Genomic DNA, 21,157 nt, shown 5'->3' on the forward strand with positions numbered 1-21,157 from the left:
AGTTTCACCTTCCCACAACATTTTTCTCAGATTGGTGATACTTACAGGTAACAAGCAGTCATCAAGAGAGAGGCCAGGTCACCCCGCAGGGTCCATCTCTGCTCCTGTGCTCCCCCATCCTTGTCCCGGTTTTATTTGTTGTTGTTTAGTCACCAGGTCATGTCCAACTCTTTGCAACCCCATGGACTGTAGCCCACCAGGCTTCTTCGGAATTTTCCAGGCAAGCGCACTGGAGTGGGCTGCCATTTCCCCCTCCAGGGGACCTTCCCAACTCAGGGGTCGTACCCACGTCTCCCGAATTGGCTTCTTCACCGCTGAGCCACCTGGCAAGCTCTGTCCAGTTTTATAGTAGTGGGTTTTTAATGCTCCCTCTCAGTTGTTAATAGTTTATCATTGTAGTTCTCAATGTGTGGCTTCAGAAAGTTGTTCAGAATGCAAATTCTTCAACCTGTTGAATCAGAAATTATGGGGATGGGGCTTATGTTTTAATAAGCCTCCAAGTGATCCTCACAGAGGCCCAAGCATGCAAATCACAGGTTATCACCATAGGCTGCTGCTTTCCTTAAGCCATTACCCCAACCTGGGTTTCCAAATTGTGCCAGATGGTGATAGTTCAGAATCTTAACATGCATCTAATTCAAAAAATAACAGCCAAGACCTGCATTGCTAAGCACTTTGTGAGCGTGATCTCACTGAATCCCTTACAACAACTCTAAAAGATAAGTATGTACTATTGTTTTTACTCCTGATTGTTTAGATATGAAAGCTGAGAGCCACAGATGTTAAGTACCTTGCCCAAACGCAGAGCCAAGCCCCAAACTCAGAATTCACAAATTCAATCCAGAACCTGTTTTTCTTTAATTCTGTTGAAGGATGTTTCGTAACATACATTCACAACCTACAAATTTGGTAACTGAAGCCACCTATATCTTGATAATATAAAGAAAAAAGACTGTTTTTTTTTTTTTTATTTTGTTTTTGGAAATTTGAAAAGAAAAAGAAAAGCCCCTAAATATCAATAGAAGGGTATGTATCAGAAGTAGTAGTTTATGAGACGTTACAACTACAAAGTAGTTTCTAACCCTCAGGTAAAGTAAGACAAAAGTTAACTCAATGTGCTTTGGAGTTGCAAAGCCCTGGTCCTGTGGTAATGCTGTGTGCCCCTGGGTGAGTGACGCAATCTCACCCAGTGACGCCTGAGTCCTCACCCATAAAATGGAGATCGTAACAATACAATTTGGAGAGGATGGTTAATGATTAATACGATTATGTGCGTAAGGTCCTTAGCATGGAGCCTGAGACATAGTAGGCCTTCAGTGATAAATGTTGGCATTACTACTATTAATAATCCTTTTGGATTTAAGGAAAATACATCCAAAGATTTTATGACATCTTCCTGACCTTATAGCAGTGTTTTAACAGAATTGAGGGTAATGAGAGGAGGGTTTACGTTTTCATCAATGAGGTGACTTTTTTTCACAGTTTTATTGAAGTATAACTGACATACAGCACTGTGTAAGTTCAAGGTGCACAGCACAGTGATCTGACTTACATATATGGTACAGTAAGTTAACACCCATCAGCTCATATAGACACCAAAAAAGAAAAAAATAGTTTTTTTTTCCTTGCCATGAGAACTCTTAGGATCAGCAGCTCGCAACCGCTGTCATATATACCCGACGGCAAAGTTAACCGTTGTCGTCGTGTTGCGCTTTCAGTGTCTAGTGTTTATTTATCTTATAACTGGGCATCTGTGCCTTTGGAGCCTCAAGCAGATTTTTAGAATGGGGTGTTTTTGTTCGTAAAACAAGATTTTGTTCATGAAACAGTGAGCCTTATTTCATCTTTCCCTGTCTCTTTGGCAGACTGATTTCCGATTCTACTGGTTGCATACAAAGTTACCAGAAGAAGAAGGACTGGGAGAGAAAACCAAGCTCAATCCAGTAAGGCCTGGTGTTAGGACTGCAGAGCCTTTTCTGGGGATCAGTTTGGAGCGCTCTGTTGTCTGAATTCAATCATTATGGATAAAATTATCTTTATTTTTTCCTTTTGAGGCAGCATGGCATAGTAGGAAAAGTATGGACTTAATAGTTATCCAGATTCCAGTTTTGGCTTTTAACAATTATTTGGTTAAGTTAATATCTTCACTTGGTTTTAATTTCTTCATCTGTTTAGTGGGGTTAATAGCACCTACCTTACAGAGCACAATGATCTGACTTACAGATGGTACAGTAAGTTAACTATTTGGTTCTGTGACCCAAACGATGTAAATGATGCAAGTCTTGCTAGCATAATACTTAGGGTGAGCACTCAAAAATAGCAGTTGATAGAAAGTGCTAATAACTTCTTTTATTAATAATGCTATTTAGAATGCTAGCATGGTGGGTTTCAAACTGTAGCTTGCATCCATAGCCACTGGAGGCTTGTTGAAATTCAAGCTCCTGGGCTTCACCCCCAGAGTTTCTGATTCAGTAGGTCTGGGGTAAAGCCTGAGAGTTTGCATTTCTAACAAGTTCCCCAGTGAAATTGATACTGCTGGTCTCACACTTTGAGAACCCCTGCTTTTATGTCTGAGCTAAGAGTGACCTCATCTAGTGAGTTCCCCCTTTTTATAGATGAGGATGCAGGCTCAGAGAGAGGGTGCTGCCTTCCCCAAGGTCCCACAGTCCAGGATGATAGCCCAAGGGTCTTTGCTATTTGCTCAGGGATTAAGCACAGGACGGCTATTTTCATTGTGTTTTATTTGTTAAGCTCTATAGACTGGCATTTGCTTGGGTTGCTTACAGCATTTTTAAAGGCAACTAGATAACCAGTTACAGGACAGTAAATGAAGCCAGTACTTCCAGTGACGTTATCAATAAAGTCCAGGAAGAACACGGGTGCTGCTTCCTCTGAGACGCTGTTCTGTGTGCTCTACGTGTCCTGTCTCACTGAGTCTGCATGACAACCCTACGCAGTAGAAGTTTTTTATAGACAGGAAAATGGAGGCATATGTAGATTACATGATTGACAGAGATGCACTTCAGACCCAAGCAATCTGACTGAGAGGTTGTCATAATCCTCATCACTTTGTTATGTTGCTTTAGTATAAAATTTTTTGCTGTTGTGGCATTTCACCAGCCCTTTGTTTGGGGCAGCTGTCATACTGTTGGGAGAATAACAGAATCCCCACACCTAGTACAGGGTAGTTGTTCACATTCTTGACCATATGTTAAAATCAACTGGAGAGCTTAAAAAACAAAAACGCTTGGGTCCCACCCCAGAGCAGTTCAGTCAGAATTTCAGGGGGAGGCCTGGGCATCAGTAATTTTTAAGAGTTTCCCAGATGGTTCTCCTGTAAAAAACAAGGTTGAGAATTCTATGCCTAGTAATTCAGAGGATAGATAGAGGGGGCCAGTTAGGGTGAGATTTAAATTTTTCTTCTTTGATATATTGTTAGCTCTTCAACTGCCGGAACCAGTATTGTTTGTAACATATACTAATTATTTGTTCTAATTTATGTTTCAGTTTAAATTTGTGGGACTGAAGAATTTCCCTTGTACCCCTGAGAGCCTGTGTAAGGTGCTATCTATGGACTTCCCTTTTGAGGTAACAAAACCATTGTCTTTATTGCTCTGATGTGATTGTGGGACACAGGGAAACTCGGCTACATGGAGTCTTAAGAGTGCCTCTGACTTTGCTGAGTCAAAGCGTCAGAAAAAGGGCTGAAAGCTGACTCTCGGGAAAGGATGTGCTCATGACCCTTCAGAGTCAGATAAGTCAGAAGGCCTGAGCTGGAAGGGCCCTGAAAGGAAAGCTCATCTCACGCCCTCATTTTACAGCTGGAGAAACTGAGGCCCAGAGAGAGGTGAGGGTTCCATTCCTGGGTCCCTGTGTCCTCTGTGTGCTACAAGCGTGAGAATCAGCCCCATGTTTGACTGCCACGGCTGATGATGTAAAGGCGCTTCTGTGGCTGGCAGACTGCAGGGCTTTGAGCTCCTAATCCTCCTTCCTCCGACCAGCAGATGGTCCCCGGGGATGGCAGTGCATGCTGAGCAGTGGCAGGGCAGCAGTGACTCACTTGTCCCAGGTTGCCTAGGACCTCCGGGGCTTCAGTGCTCAACTCAAAGTCTCAGGCCCTCAGGGTCTGCTCAGCCCTGGGGCCTTTTGTCCTCCTCAGAATGTGCCCGTACCCTCTACACAGACTTCCTTTGCCCATCATATCCTTTAAAATTCTGCCTAGTCACCCACAAGTATTTGCTTGAACTGAATATAATCTTGCTAAAAGGATCACAGCTTCCCGAATAAGGAAATAGCAAAGGCTGAGCTGCCTTCATTTCTGGGAGTCAATTAAGAAGGTGGTAAGAACACCATCTTTATTTATAACCCTTATGCCCCAGTGACAATAAATGCTTTTTAAAGATGAGTCACTGAATCACAGAAAAGAAAATATGGGACTGTGGGAGGTCTTCCCGTTGAGAAAAACAGTTTCCCAGAACGTAGCTCTCAAACAATTTAGGGGGAGGTTCAGGCAGCCAGAAATGCTGGCTGCTTGACCGGCTGCTTCCCTTGCACTCAGCAGTCTGGCATCTTGGAGGGGCTTGTCCAGTTTCCCTGCTTTGTTCCCTGTGTGGAGCACATCCCCCACTCCTGGGACCTCCAGGTGGTAATAAGTACATGGAATCAGGAGAGAAGACCTGGGCTCAAGGTGGATTTTTCCTTCATCCTCAGTGTGTTTGGGGGAGGCCCCAGAACTGGAGCCGGAGCAGCCCCAGCTCTCAGACACTTTCATGGTGGGTAAGAGAGTGAAATGGGGCTTTCCTGGTGGCTCAGATGGTAAAAAAATCTGCCTGCAGTGCAGGAGACAGATTCCATCCCTGGGTCTGGAAGATCCCTTGGAGAAGGGAATGGCTACCCACTCCAGTATTCTTGCCTGGAACGTTCCATGGACAGAGGAGCCTGGTGGGCTATAGTCCATAGGGTCGCAAAGAGTCGGACACAACTGAGTGACTAACACATACTTCAAGAGGGTGAAATAGTGGATAGGAAAGCACCCTGTAAACGGGAAAGTACTTTGTATGTCTTTATATATTAAAATTTCATTTTCTAGGCCATTTCTTCATTTAGAGAAATGCATGTGTGAGAAATGAGGACTCTCTTTCATCTGGCAGTGACCCAGGAAAAAAGAACTGGACCATAGGAACTGCCGCAGTGTACCTAGCTCTCCCGGAGACATGGGCCCCAGAATCCCTTCTCATCCCAGATTTCCTCTCTTGTAGGTGGATGGGCTTCTCTTCTACCACAAGCAGACCCACTACAGCCCTGGAAGCACTCCTCTGGTGGGCTGGCTGCGCCCCTACATGGTGTCAGATGTTCTTGGCGTAGCTGTGCCAGCCTGCCCACTGACCACCAAGCCAGAATATGCTGGCTACCAGCTCCAGCAGATTATTGAGCATAAGAAGAGCCAGAAGGAGGGCATAATGGGGAAGCTCACATCCAGGGCCTCTGAGAATGGACACTATGAGTTGGAGCACCTGTCTACCCCCAAACTGAAGAGCCCTCCCCAGAGCCCCAAGCACCCGGAGAGCTTCATGGAGAACTAGGCAGGGCAGCCTCCTCTGGGAGCCACAGGATGGTGGTTGCTTCAGAGGAAGGCTGAGGAGGTGGACAGTCACAAGAACAAAGTGACTTCATTTTAGGGCAGACCTTCCAAAGCCATTCCAGCTGGAAAGAGCTTGTCTCCTATCTGAAATGCTGGCTTTAACAGTAGGGGGAGGTTCCCACATTGGGTGGTCTTTGGCTTGAGCAGCAACTCCTGTGAAAATGTATCACAGATCCACAGTGTAAATATATGTCATTCTTGAGAAGTTATTTGTGGTTCTTAAACTTTAGACTGTCAGGAATCTCCCCCACCTCCACTCCTTCAGGCTACCTAAACCATGACTGTTCAAGTGTTGGCCCATTTCACTCTGTTTAGCACTTAAGCATTCTGCTGAGTTTCTAGTTGCTGCTGCTGGTAACATCATTTTCTAAAAGGTCTTACCAGGAACTGCAGTTCTTGGTATTTGAATATGTTCCCTCTTCTGAGAAGACAAGTGTGATTTTCTCTGGTTTCGACACAGCCAGAGATAAAATGCAAATAGAGTTCATTCACTGCTTCCACCAACATTTGAACACCTTCCAGAAAATAAGCCTTGTGCTAGGTGCAGGGGTGTAGAGTAGGCTGTGGTATGGAACAGGATTTCATCCCTGCCCTTGAGCTCAGGATCCAGTGAGAAAATAAACTCACCAGCATCTAGATAGTGGGATGATAGCTTTAGTGCAGAAAGGGGGGCAGGGGAGACTGGGAGGAGCAGAGGGAGCTTTCAGAGCTGGGCTGAGACTCAGAGGAGGGACAGAAATGTGCTCTGTGGACAAGGAGGGGGAAGTTTCTCGCAGAAGCAGGAGTTTATGCAGCTGCACCCCTCCAGAGCTGAGCAGGACTTGCTCTGGGGCCTGAAGTTGGTTCAGCATGGCTCGAGGGTAAAGTGGGGCTGGGGAGGCTGTGGGAAAGGAGGCTGGAAAGAGATGGCCCTGACCGGAAGTGGCCTGTGTGTTTAAGGTGTGTTTTACAGAAGTTTTGGATTTTATATCATGGATAAAAGGGAGCTGATGAGGCACTTTGAACAGGCAAGGTCCACTCAGATTTGTGGACGAGAGCTCTGTGGCAGCTGCAAGGGTGGAAGGTGGCCTGTAACACCAACCAGTTAGTTTCTGCTCTTTGTTCAGGAAATGTGTCCCATTTCCCGTGGCCTCAATCTGCTTCCCATACTGCTTTCCACTTTCTAGGACTTCTCTTAGTAGACAAAAGGTCTTCACTATTCCACTCCAATGTACTAGTATCCTGCGGAGAAATTTTCAGAGGGATCCAGGTCAGATCTTGTCTGACATGCAGTTGTTTCTTTGTGTTGATCAGTTCTGGGAACGGATCTGGGCAGAAGCTGTGGTTAAGCAGAGCCTAATTACATAAATTCAGCGCCCCATTGGAACTAGCCTCAGTGTTGGGCTCTTAGAGGGCCACTCAGGCTGACACTGTAAAATTGGAGAAGGAAGAAACCCCCTTTCCTACCCAATAATGACCCAGCTGGCCGCAGATTTAAGCATGCCTACATCAGTAAGCTGTTTCCTGAATTTAGGTCAATTCTGTAATAGGAACATCGTGTTCCCCTTGCCAAAAAGCATGTTGTAGGCTGCTTAGAGGTTTAGTCTCTGTTTAATGATCTTCTGGATGCTCTAGTTTGTGCTTTCAGCAGCCAACTGTATCATTTCAGGAGCTGTGCATGCCAGTATCAGTAGAGACTTGACCAGGCTCTGCCCAAAAATAATCAGGTCTAGAAGGACTGCTTCCCTCAAAGAATGCTCTCTGGGGACAGATGCATGAATCAAAGACCATAGCCAAACGTCACCATGTACAATTTGATACTGTTAAATGGTACCTTGAAGGATGTTTCTCAGGGATATGCCCTCATATTTTTCAGTGAGCCAGTATGATTTATCAGTCACTGAATAGAATGTGTCTCCTGGTCATATTTCTCTCTGAATTATGAAATCACCCCCTGCCACTCATTTCAAAGACAGTTGTGTTGTTGGTTTCTGTGATTGCATACTCGTTATTTTAATGTTAACTCCAAATTTAGATTGTAGAGGAAATGGAAGAAGAGAGAGGTGGGACTTAAGGACATGGTGACTCGCTAGCTGTGAAATGAAAGAAATGAACAGGAGGAGGAGGAAATGGCAACCCACTCCAGTATTCTTGCCTGGGAAATCACATGGACAGAGGAGCCTGGTGTGCTACAGTCCATGGGGTCGCAAAAGAGTCAAACATGACCGAGGGGCTGAACAACAGCAACAAAATGTGAATGAATGTAAAAAATGTGAAGTATTGATTTGGGAGGTTTTCAGTTTTGGCAAGTAGGCAAATTTACAAATACCAAATCTGTGAAAAAGGAGGACTGAGTAATTGTCTTGCCATAAATTATGCAAAAAGACATTAAGAAAAAAAAAGAAATGGACAGGAATCATCAGAGTGATTCTTAAGTTCCTAACTTGGGTGCCTAAATGCTATTAACAAGGACAAGCATCTCAGGAAGAACATGACTGGTAGGGACTCTGGGGCAGAAGGATAATGAGCTCAGTTTGGGACAAGCCAAGTTTGAAATGAGTGGGAGATTGACACATCAGTAGTCAGGCCTTAATTCAAGTCTTCATCATTTCTCCACTGCGGCACTGCCAGCGTCTCTCACCTGGTTTTCCTGCCACCAGTCTTCCCTACCGTCCCTTCAGCTCTAATCTGTCTCTGTCGCAACAACTGGCAGAGTGACCCTTTGTAAAAATGCAAATCTGATCATGTTACTTCAAGGACTTCCCACGGCCTACAAGGTACATGTAAAGCTCCTTGGCCTGCTGTGCAAGTTTCTTCATGACCTGGCCTTAGTACCTCTGTCTCGTCTCGGATACCTTGCCGCTTTTACTGCCTCCTTTCTAGCCATGCTGCATTATGGTTTAGTAAAAACACTTGTTTCATACTTCTCCTTTCCCACCCCCAAACCAGCCCTCCTCGCTCTGATTTCATCCCCTTGATGAATATACCTACCCATCTGTGTTTTTGGCTGCTCCAGGTCTTAGTTGTAGCACACAGGATCTTTTGAGTTGTAGCATGCAAACTTTTAGTTGTGGCATATGGGGTCTAGTTCCCTGACCAGGGATCAAACTCAGGCCTCTTGTGTTGGGAACATGAAGTCTTAGCCACTGGACCACCAGGGAAGTCCCTACTTATCCACATGTTGAATAGACAGATACCTGTTTGGAACATCACCTCTGCAGGTGCAATTAGCCATTTTCATCTTTGTGCCCTCCCCATTCCATTACGTATCTATTTCCCAAAGTTAGGATAGTCTCCAAGACTGTACTTTGATTTGGTAATTTACCAGAAGGACTCAGCACACTCACTGAAAACTGTTTTACTCCCAGTTACAGTTTATCACAGTGAAATGAAACATGTAAGTCCCCTTAGCATCATGGACAGCTTTAAATTTCCTAGTAATTGTGTGACAAAACTCATGGAATATTGCCAACCAGAGAATCTCACCTGTACCTTGGTGTCCAAAGTTTGTTGTTGAACTTGGTCATACAGACCTGGTTGGCCGACCTCATTCTCCAGCCGCTCCTGAGATCTGGCTGATAACGTGTCACATTGCTGGATTATCTGGTGAGGCAAAAGATACCCATGCAAACAAAGACATTATTGTTAGTCACATTCCAAGGGCTTAGAGGTTACTTCCCAGGAGCCAAGGGCAAAGGCCAGCCTCTCTTTGGGCAAGGCTGAATTATTTATGACAGACTTCCTCTATTAGATGGTAAGCACTTTGAGGTCAGGGACTTGGTTTTATTCATCTTTCAGTGCCTGGTGCCTGGCAATATGACTGGTACTTGCACCAATAAATGTTTGTTGAGTGAATGAAATGATGAGCTGGAATGAGAATGCAGTCTGGAGAGGAACCCCTCCCCTCTCTCCTGCCCAGGGGAGTGACCCTGGAGAGAAGATTGAGAGGAGGTGTGTAGGCTGCTAGCAGGTGGTTGGATATGCTACAGACTTCTAAGAATGAGAACTATATTTAATTTGTGAATGTGATTAAAAGGAGAGCCATAAAAGGGGACATCCTGGGCAGTCCAGTGTTTAAGTCCTTCTACTGCAGAGGGTGCAAGTTCATTGATCCCTAGTGGGGGAAACTAAGATCCTGCACTTGCCACGTGGTGTGGCCAAAAAAAGGACAGCCACAAAAACTTCACACTGCATACCCTGGAGGAGGGAAATAAATGACCTTCCCAGTTACAGACTTCCTTTCTAACAGAAATCAATAAAAAGCTCAGCTAGTAAAGAATCCACCTGCAATGTAGGAGACCCCAATTCGATTCCTGGGTCAGGAAGATCCACTAGAGAAGGAAGAGGCTACCCACTCCAGTATTCTTGGGCGTCCCTTGTGGCTCAGCTGGTAAAGAATCCACCTGCAATGTGGGAGACCTGGATTCGATCCTTGGGTTGGGAAGATCCCCTGGAGGAGGGAACAGCTACCCACTCCATTATTCAGTTCCATGGACTGTACAGTCCGTGGGGTCACAAACAGTCAGACACGACTGAGTGGCTTTCACTTTCACTTATATATATATATAATGTATTTTAGGCTGCGCTGGGTCTTCATTGTTGCACTTGGGCTTTCTCTAGCTGTGATCGGGGGTTACTCTTCATTGTGATACAGGCTTCTCACTGTGGTGGCTTCTCTTGTTGCAGAGCGTGGGCTCAGTAGTTGCAGCTCCCAGGCTCTAGAGCACAAGTCAGTATTTGTGGCGCACAGGCATAGTTGCTCCGTGGCATGGGGGATCTCCCTGGACCAGGGATCGAATGTCCCCTGCATTGTCAGGTGGATTCTTAACCACTGGACCACGGGGAAGCCCAAATGTGTCTTTTTGAATTATGATTTTCTCTGGGTATATGCCCAGTAGTGGGATTGCTGGGTCACATGATAGTAGTTCTATTTTTAGTTTTTGAAGGAACCTCCATAGTGGCTGTACCAGTTTATATTCCCACCAACAGTATAGGAGGGTTCCCTTTTCTCCACTTTTTCCAGCATTTATTGTTTATAGATTTTTTGATGATGGCCATTCTGATGGGTTTGAGGTAACACCTTATGTGCTTTTTAGCCATCTGTATGTCTTTGGAGAAATGTCTATGTAGATCTTCCACCCATTTTTTTAAATTGGGTTGTTCATTTTTTTGATATTGAGCTGCAAGAGCTGTTTGTATATTTTACAGATTAATCCCTTGTCAGATGCTTCATTTGCAAATATTTTCTCCTATTTTGAGGGTTTTCTCTTTGTGTTGTTGATGGTTTCCTTTGCTGTGTAAAAGTTTTTTAATTTAATTAGGTCCCATTTGTTCATTTTTATTTTTATTACTCAAGGAGGTGGATCAAAAAAGAAAGTGTTCTGCCTATGTTTTCCTTTAAGATTTTTATAGTATCTGGCCTTACATTTAGGACTTTAATCCATTTTGAGTTTATTCAAATGGTTGAATGGCATCACTGACTCAATGCACATGAGTTTGAGCAAGCTCCGGGAGTTGGTGAAAGACAGGGAAGCTGGCATGCTACAGTCCATGGGGTCACGAAGAGTGACCCCATGGTCACTGGTCTACTCACATGACTGAGTGACTGAACTGAACTGAGTTTATTTTTGCGCATGGTGTTAGGGAGTGTTCTAATTCATTTGTTCCCACGGAGTTGTCCAGTTTTCCCAGCACTGCTGATTGATGAGACTGTATTTTCTCCACTGTATATTCTTGCTGAGGCTGTTCTTAATACAGCTTCATTACTGCCAGCTTCCCAGCACTCCCAGGCCCCTCTACACCTCGCCTCTGCCTTGTTATTAGATAGCAGATACTCTCAGGGAAGATGGAGCAGGAAGTAAGTCACAATCAATCAGGGCCCAAGATCAAACTTCTCAGTACTTGGAGGGGGAAACAGAATTTAAAAATTAATCTAGTTCTTTTGATGTAAAGATTGAGTATAATAACAAAAGCCCAAGACAAAGTGGGACTCAAAAATCAGCTCATCTTACCAAAGCAACCAGTCATATGCTGGCTAAAAGCTCAAAGCTTATCAATCTTTCCTGCCCTACATATCTGAAGGCATAAAACAAAAGATCATGCTTGCTTAAAAATATATGTTGGTCTTCCCTGGTGGTCCGCTGGTTAAGAATCCACCTGCCAATGCAAGGGACATGGGTTTGATCCCTGGACCAGGAAGATCCCACATGTCCTGGAACAACTACTGACTGTGCTCTGGAGCCTGGGAGCTGCAACTACTGAGCCCAATTGCTGAAAGTACTGAAGCTCAAAAACCTTAGAGCCCGTGCTCCACATCAAAAGAAGCCACAGCAATGAGAAGCTTGTGTGCTACAGTGAAGAGTAGCCCCTCTTCTGCAACTAAGAAAAGGCTGCCTGCAGCAACAAAGATCCAGTGCAACAACAAAAAAAATAACAATAAATCTTTTAAAAAAGACACATGCACCCCAATGTACATTGCAGCACTATTTCCAATAGTCAGGACGTGGAAACAACATAAAAGTCTATCACAGAGGAATGAATAAAGATGTGGTACATGTATATAACGGAATATTACTCAGCCGTAAAAAGGAATGGAATTTAGGTCATTTATAGAGACTGTCAAACACAGTGAAGCAAGTCAGAAAGAGAAAAACAAATACCATATATAAATACATGTGGAATCTGAAAAAAATGGTATAGATGATCTTATTTACAAAGCAGAAATAGAGAGACATGGAGAACAAACATACTGATAGCAAGGGAGAAAGGGTAGATAGGGTGAATTGGGAGATTTGGACTGACTAACATATACTATTGATACTATGTATAATAGATAACTAATGAGAACCTACTGTATAACATAGGGAACTCTACTCAATGCTTTGTGATGACCTAAATGAGAAAAGAATCTGCAAAAGAGGGGATATATGTATGTGTGTTGCTAATCCACTTTGCTGTAGAGCAAAAACTAACACAATATTGTAAAGCAACTATACTACTATACTGCAATTAAAAAAAAGATTAAACAAGGGAAAAAAAGACAAACCTAAAGACTTAAAAATAGAGCTACCATATGGTCCTGAAATCCTACTCCTAGACATATATAGAGAGAAAACCATAATTCAAAAAGATACACTTACCCCAGTGTTCACTGCAGTGCTATTTACAATAGCCAGGACATGGGAGCAACCTAAATGTCCACTGACAGAGTAACGGATAAAGATGTGGCACGTATATGCAACGGAATATTACTCAGCCTGAAAAAATGAAATTATACCATTTGCAGCAACATGGATGTACCTAGAGATTGCCAGGCTGAGTGAAGCAAGTCAGACAGAAAAAGACAAATATTTGATATTACTTACAGGTGGAATCTAAAAAAAAAGAACACAAATGAACTTATCTACAAAACACAAATAGAGTTACAGATATAGAAAATAAATTTATGGTTACCAGGGGGTGAGGGTAGAGGAAAGGTACATTGAGAGATTGGGATTGACATATATACACTGCTATATATAAAATAGATAATTAATCAGGACCTACTGCTGCAGAGGCCCCCAACCCCCAGGCCACGGACTGGTTGGTACCAGTCCATGGCCTGTTAAGAGCCAGGTTCCATGACAGGAGGTGAGCAGTGGGTAAAGCTGAAACCATCTCCCCCACCCTACTCCATGGAAAAACTGTCTTCCAAAAAACCAGTCCCTTTCCACAAAAAGACTGGGGACTCCTGACCTACTGTATAGCACAGGAAACTCTATACAATACTCTGTAATGGCCTATACTGGAAAAGAATCTAAAAAGAATGGATATATGTATATGTATAACTGATTCACTTTGCTTTACACCTGAAACTAACACAACATTATAAATCAACTATAGTCCAATAATAATAAAAGAATGGCCTCAGGCAACAAATATTTGAGGGAAGGGACAGAGTCCCCAAAAGTAGGATGCGTATATTTGTTTCTCACATCCATTTCATGAGATGGTGAGTATTTTGAAAAGTTGATTTTTTAAAATCTGCTTTGATGAGGCAGAAAAATGACCCCAGAGGCAGCCTTGGAAACTGGGAGGTAGGCCTCACTTTTGGACCCAGCCCAGGAGCATACTTCCCATCTTCAGGGAAAATGTGGAACTGGACGAGGCAAATTTTGATACCTAGAGAGCTCTTCTGGCTGGGACTTTGCACAGACCATTAACAGTTTTAGCAAACTTCCTCCATTCCTCTCTCCCAGTGGGTTGGCAATCTTTCAAGTCTTCTATCTCTCCCTCTTGTTTTTGCCCTTCAGGTTTTCTCTGCAGTCAGTCTGGGAAATAAAAGATGGAACTCAAATCTGTCAGTTCTGCTTCTCATTAGGAACTTTAACAAGTTTTTTAAAGGTAGGAAGTTGAAAGTGGCTCAAATAAAGTTTTATCTATGGGCCTTATCCATTCTTCTCTGGCCTCCCCACTAACACAGGTAAGTCAAAGAGAGTGAGAGTAAAGTAACTAATTGGTACCTTGCACCTGTATTGAATATTTTCCCATGAGCAATTAAGTATCCAAGGTAACCAAACCTATGTGGTACTCTTTGACAGGAAATGGACCTTGTTTAGGGCTTCCCTGGTGGCTCAGTGGTAAAGAACTCGCCTGCAAAGCAGAAGATGCAGGAAACGCAAGTTCAAAAGATCCCCTGGAGGAGGGCATGGCAACCCACTCCAGTATTCTTGCCTGGAGAATCCCATGGACAGAGGAGCCTGATGGGCTTCAGTCCATAGGTTCACAAAGAGTCTGACTCAAATGAAGCAACTGAGCGTGAACGTATGGATCTTGTTTGCAAAAAAGGATGGGTCCATTCTTCTAGCAAACTTTGGTTGAGTACCAGCTTCTCTGAACTATATATTATGCCAGGTTCTGAAGGGAGAGCAATGAATAAGACATTAAGGAACCCTCAAGGAACTCATGGTGCCCTCAAGGAACTCATGGTGCCCTCAAGGAACTCATGGTGCCTTCAAGGAACTCATGGTCTAGTGGGGGAGAACAGACAAATAAGCAAATAATTACAATTCAGACTTTTGGGTAAACTCTAGACAATGGGTATCAGGTATAGACGTAACATAGACTCAGTTCAGTTCAGTTCAGTCACTCAGTCGTGTCCAACTCTTTGCTACCCCATGAATCACAGCACAACAGGCCTCCCTGTCCATCACCAACTCCCGGAGTTCACCCAAACTCATGTCCATCGAGTCGGTGATGCCATCCAGGCATCTCACCCTCTGTCGTCCCCTTCTCCTCCTGCCCCCAATCCCTCTCAGCATCAGAGTCTTTTCCAATGGCCACATGAGGTGGCCAGAGTATTGGAGTTTCAGCTTTAGCATCATTCCTTCCAGTGAACACCCAGGACTGATCTCCTTTACAATGGACTGGTGGATCTCCTTGCAGTCCAAGGGACTCTCAAGAGTCTTCTCCAACACTACAGCTCAAAAGCATCAATTCTTCAGCACTCGGCTTTCTTTCACAGTCCAACTCTCACATCCATACATGACCACTGGAAAAACCATAGCCTTGACTAGACAGACCTTAGTCGGCAAAGTAATGTCTCTGCTTTTGAATATGCTGTCTACGTTGGTCATAACTTTCCTTCCAAGGAGCAAGCATCTTTTAATTTCATGGCTGTAATCACCATTTGCAGTGATTTTGGAGCCCAACAAAATAAAGTCTGACACTGTTTCCACTGTTTCCCCATCCATTTCCCATGAAGTGGTGGGACCAGATGCCATGATCTTAGTTTTCTGAATGTTGAGCTTTAAGCCAACTTTTTCACTCTCCTCTTTCACTTTCATCAAGAGGCTTTTTAGTTCCTCTTCACTTTCTGCCATAAGGGTGGTGTCATCTGCATATCTGAGGTTATTGATATTTCTCCCGGCAATCTTGATTCCAGCTTGTGCTTCTTCCAGCCCAGCGTTTCTCATGATGTACTCTGAATGTAAGTTAAGTAAGCAGGGTGACAATATACAGCCTTGACGTACTCCCTTTCCTATTTGGAACCAATCTGTTGTTCCATGTCCAGTTCTAACTGTTGCTTCCTGACCTGCATATAGGTTTCTCAAGAGGCAGGTCAGGTGGTCTGGTATTCCCATCTCTTTCAGAATTTTCCAATTTATTGTTATCCACACAGTCAAAGGCTTTGGCATAGTCAATAAAGCAGAAGTAGATGTTTTTCTGGAACTCTCCTGCTTTTTTGATGATCCAGCAGATGTTTGGACAGTTTGATCTCTGGTTCCTCTGCCTTTTCTAAAACCAGCTTGAACATCTGGCAGTTCACGGTTCACATATTGCTGTAGCCTGGCTTGGAGAATTTTGAGCATTACTTTACTAGCATGTGAGATGAGTGCAATTGTGCAGTAGTTTGAGCATTCTTTGACATTGCCTTTCTTTGGGATTGGAATGAAAACGACCTTTTCCAGTCCTGTGGCCATTGCTGAGTTTTCCAAATTTGCTGGCATATTGAGTGCAGCACTTTCACAGTATCATCTTTCAGGATTTGAAATAGCTCAACTGGAATTCCATCACCTCCACCAGCTTTGTTCGTAGTGATGCTTTCCAAGGCCCACTTGACTTCACATTCCAGGATGTCTGGCTCGAGGTGAGTGATCACACCATCGTGATTATCTTGGTCGTGAAGATCTTTTTTGTACAGTTCTTCTGTGTATTCTTGCCACCTCTTCTTAATATCTTCTGTTTCTGTTAGGTGCATCCCATTTCTGTCCTTTATTGAGCCCATCTTTGCATGAAATGTTCCCTTGGTATCTCTAATTTTTTTGAAGAGATCTCTAGTCTTTCCCATCCTGTTATTTTGCTCTATTTCTTTGCATTGATTGCTGAGGAAGGCTTTCTTATCTCTCCTTGCTAGTCTTTGGAACTCTGCATTCAGATGCTTATATCTTTCCTTTTCTCCTTTGCTTTTTGCTTCTCTTCTTTTCACAGCTATTTGTAAGGCCTCCCCAGACAGCCATTTTGCTTTTTTGCATTTCTTTTCCATGGGGATGGTCTTGATCCCTGTCTCCTGTACAATGTCACGAACCTCATTCCATAGTTCATCAGGCACTCTATCTATCAGATCTAGTCCCTTAAATCTATTTCTCACTTCCACTGTATAATCATAAGGGATTTGATTTAGGTCAGACCTGAATGGTCTAGTGGTTTTCCCTACTTTCTTCAATTTAAGTCTGAATTTGGCAATAAGGAGTTCATGATCTGAGCCACAGTCAGCTCCCAGTCTTGTTTTTGCTGACTGTATAGAGCTTCTCCAACTTTGGCTGCAAAGAATATAATCAATCTGATTTCGGTGTCGTCCGTCTGGTGATCTCCATGTGTAGAGTCTTCTCTTGTGTTTTTGGAAGAGGGTGTTTGCTATGACCAGTGTGTTCTCTTGGCAAAACTCTATTAGCCTTTGCCCTGCTTCATTCTGTACTCTAAGGTCAAATTTGCCTGTTACTCCAGGTGTTTCTTGACTTCCTACTTTTGTATTCCAGTCCCCTATAATGAAAAGGACATCTTTTGGGGGTGTTAGTTCTAAAAGGTCTTGTAGGTCTTCATAGAACCGTTCAACTTAAGCTTCTTCAACGTTACTGGTTGGGGCATAGGCTTGGATTACCGTTGTATTGAATGGTTTGCCTTGGAAACAGAGATCATTCTGTCGTTTTTGAGATTGCATCCAAGTACTGCATTTCGGACTCTTTTGTTGACCATGGTGGCTACTTCATTTCTTCTAAGGGATTCCTGCCCACAGTAGTAGATATAATGGTCATCTGAGTTAAATTCACCCATTCCAGTCCATTTTAGTTCGCTGATTCCTAGAATGTCGACATTCACTCTTGCCATCTCCTGTTTGACCACTTCCAATTTGCCTTGATTCATGGACTTAACATTCCAAGTTCCTATGCAATATTGCTCTTTACAGCATCGGACCTTGCTTCTATCACCAGTCGGGTATTGTTTTTACTTTGGCTCTATCCATTCATTCTTTCTGGAGTTATTTCTCCACCGATCTCCAGTAGCATATTGGGCACCTACTGACCTGGGGAGTTCCTCTTTAAGTATCCTATCATTTTGCCTTTTCATACTGTTCATGGGGTTCTCAAGGCAAGAATACTGAAGTGGTTTGCCATTCCCTTCTGCAGTGGACCGCATCCTGTCAGATCTCTCCACCATGACCCATCTGTTTTGAGTGGCCCCACATGGCATGGCCTAGGTTCATTGAGTTAGACAAGGCTGTGGTCCTAGTGTGATCAAATTGACTAGTTTTCTGTGAGTATGGTTTCAGTGTGTCTGCCCTCTGATGCCCTCTCACAACACCTACCTTCTTACATGGGTTTCTCTTACCTTGGACGTGGGGTATCTCTTCATGGCTGCTCCAGCAAAGCGCAGCCGCTGCTCCTTACCTTGGACGAGGGGTATCTCCTCATGGCCGCCCCTCCTGACCTTGAACATGGAGTAGCTCCTCTTGGCCCTCCTGCGCCGACTCCTTGGACATAGACTCAGTTCAGTTTAGTTCAGTTCACTCAGTCGTGTCCGACTCTTTGTGACCCCATGAATCGCAGCACATCAGGCCTCCCTGTCCATCACCAACTCCTAGAGTTTACTCAGACTCATGTCCATCGAATTGGTGATGCCATCCAGTCATCTCATGCAACATAGACGAGTAACTGATAAATCTGTGATCTGGGAGTGGTAGATAGGAGTGTCGGATAAGAAAACTGTGTGACGAAGAAGACAGATCATATTTTAGCTTAGAGAAAAAGAAAAGAGAAAAATGCAGAGAATAGCAGTAGGTAAATACCAGGCTCTAAAGTATTTGGTAATAGGGGAACTGTTATCTATACAAGATTTTTCACCTTCCTTACATAGCTTACTTCGGCCATCCTAGTGATTATAGATTTGGCCTATGAATAAACGAGAACAAATTTTTACCCTAGACATTGGTTAGTAGTATGACTTAATTATTTTTTTATGTTTTTGATGTGGACCATTTAAAAAATCTTTATTGAATTTGTTACAATATTGCTTCTGTTCTGTGTTTTGGCTTTTTGGTCACAAGGCATGTGGAATCTTAGCTCCTTGACCAGGGATTGAACCCACATTGCCTGTATTGGAGAGCAAAATCTTAACCACTGGACAGCCAGGGTAGTCCCTGGCCTTACTTATTCTGTATCTGTCTTTTAGACATGTCTTTCATAGGCAATAGATATTTTCGAGCAATATTTAAGATAACCTTTGGATTTTAGAGGTAAAGGTATTATGGGGGAAACTACAAAATTCTAATCACAGCTTTGGAAACGCCTCTATTCCTAGACTCAGACAAATATTTAAAGAGGCAGGAGAAAATGCTAAGACAGAGGTCTCAGAGTTAAGGTGGCTGTCTAATTGATTCAGTCATTCAATACATATTCATGAAGGATCTGCCTACTAGGTACTAGGCTCTAGGCACTGAGGGTAGCAGGGCCAGCAAGACAGATGTGGCTCCTGCCTTCCTGGCTAAGCAGGCAGACACGAGGCCAGTGAACATGGAAACTCGTGCATAATTACTGACTGTGATCAGCTCTCTGATAAAGAATAAGAAGGTGCTAGGAGAGAGTAACAGGGAGCAGTTCAGGGAGTAGTCAAGGAAGATCTTGCTGGGGAAGTGACTTTTGAGCTGAGACCTTAAAGATGAGTCAGATTTGTCTGGTGAAGGAGGTGGGAGGAAGGAGAGGGTAAGCTTTCTAGAGACAGACTTGAAACCTGTGCTTTCAAAGCAAAAAACAAATGTACAACCCCTAACACTCCTCTTCCTAAGGTTCCCTCTTTGCAATTTATTTTCCACTTTCAGATTTCAGTTCATGTTAATCTAATAAAATTGTGTTTTTTTCCCTGTCGCCTATACTCCTTCAACCCTCTAGCCTTCCTTTTGAGGCCCTGCAGCCAAGCATCGAAAAATGGATCTACTTTATACACACACACACACACACACACACACACACACACACACACACATATATGTTTTTTGGAAGATTAAAACTTCAGCTACCTCATACTGTGATGGTGAGATTAGATGAATGAAAAGAACAGTGTCTGGCACTTGGTAAGGATACAGCAAATGTGAACTATTAGTTCAGTGTATGTATGTATCATGATTTATTTACTGAGTATCTTATCGATGGGCCATTACATTGTTTCCAATCTTTTGTATTACAAATTGTTTTGTAGTTTCTAAGATTTGATTGACCAGGAAGACAGTATTGCACTTGATTTTGTTAGTCCAAGCCTGCAGTTCAAGGCAAGACTTTGTACTCTGATTCTCCAAAGATTTCCCACTTAGAGCAAATCCAGCCAGCTGCCTTGCACTTGGTTCTGTTCCTTACGTCTCTGCTCAGAAACTTCCAAACATTATCCTGTTTGGACTGTGATAGGCAACAGTTCCAGAAAACTGTTCCCTTACACACCCACACGCCCACACACACAGCTGTGCTTCTGAAAACTCTGCTGATCTCTCTCTCCTAGCTCACTCTGTCCAACCTCCCCCTTTTAAAATTTCTGTCACCAGATACCTGCATGAGGAGTCAGAATGCTAGGATTCAAGTTTGAGTTCAAAACTAATTAATTAGCTGTGTTGCCCCAACTCCCGGTATCCTAAGGGTCATTGGCAAAAACAAGTGTAAATAGTGGGTTGAGAAACTTCAATCTCTTCTACGTCCACTTGGTGATTTGTACTACTCAGGTTTGCCATTTCCAGCTTAGCCCTAGAGCCATTTGCCTCTTCGGGATAACAACCACATTTAAGTTACTATTAAAAAAATTTTTTTTGGAAAAGGTTATACATCCATGTGCAAAATTTAAACACACACACAATGTTGTTAGAAGTCAAAATAGTGGTAACTCGAGTAGTGACCGGGAGGGGACAGAGGACTTTGACAAGTTGGGAATTTCTTGATCTGTGTGCTGGTTACATGGGTGTGTTCAGTTTACAAAAATCATGCTGTACACATATTTTCACCTTTATGTATACATATTATACATCACTAAAAAGTTCTTTAAAAAAACTTAAAATGTATAACTGATCGTATAGGGGAAAGTCTCCCTCTTCCCTTCTGTTACCAGGAATCCCAGTTCCCCTCCTGGGAGACCACCACTGCTCTCTTTCTTGTGTATCCCCTCAAACCTTTTTGGCATATAAATAAATTTACAAATACATATTCATTTCTTTCTTTATACAAGTGACAGCATGTTATACACACTATTTGGGTCTTGCTTTTTTCTCATTTAATAACATAGCTTACGGTGTTCCATTCCTTACATGTGGAAGAGACCACTGTCTTGTTCATGGTTGTAACCCTAGGGCAGACTCAGTGCCTGGCATATATAAAATACTTGTTAAATAGTCCGCCAGAGGAGCATCCGGTTACAGTACTGAAACTAACTTCTTTATAGGGTAATGAACTCAACCTGGAGTCATCCTTACTGGTGAAAAGGAGAAAGTAACCCATCTGCTGCTGCTGCTAAGTCGCTGCAGTCATC

General features: G+C 43.3%; 1 protein-coding gene across 3 annotated transcripts in view; it reads left to right on the top strand.

Annotated features, from left to right (window-relative positions):
• SNUPN (snurportin 1) overlaps positions 1-5,850 on the top strand; it is a 43,361-nt gene extending 37,511 nt beyond the window's left edge. For all 3 annotated transcript variants that reach the window (XM_018066122.1, XM_005695120.2, XM_018066121.1), the window contains exons 7-9: positions 1,866-1,943; positions 3,508-3,588; positions 5,259-5,850. In XM_018066122.1, the coding sequence (XP_017921611.1) occupies positions 1,866-1,943; positions 3,508-3,588; positions 5,259-5,582 (483 nt within the window). In that variant the 3' untranslated portion in view covers positions 5,583-5,850. The remainder of the gene's footprint in view (positions 1-1,865; positions 1,944-3,507; positions 3,589-5,258) is intronic.

The sequence above is a fragment of the Capra hircus genome, chromosome 21 (assembly GCF_001704415.2).
Source record: "Capra hircus breed San Clemente chromosome 21, ASM170441v1, whole genome shotgun sequence".
In the NCBI taxonomy this organism is placed as follows: Eukaryota; Metazoa; Chordata; class Mammalia; order Artiodactyla; family Bovidae; genus Capra; species Capra hircus.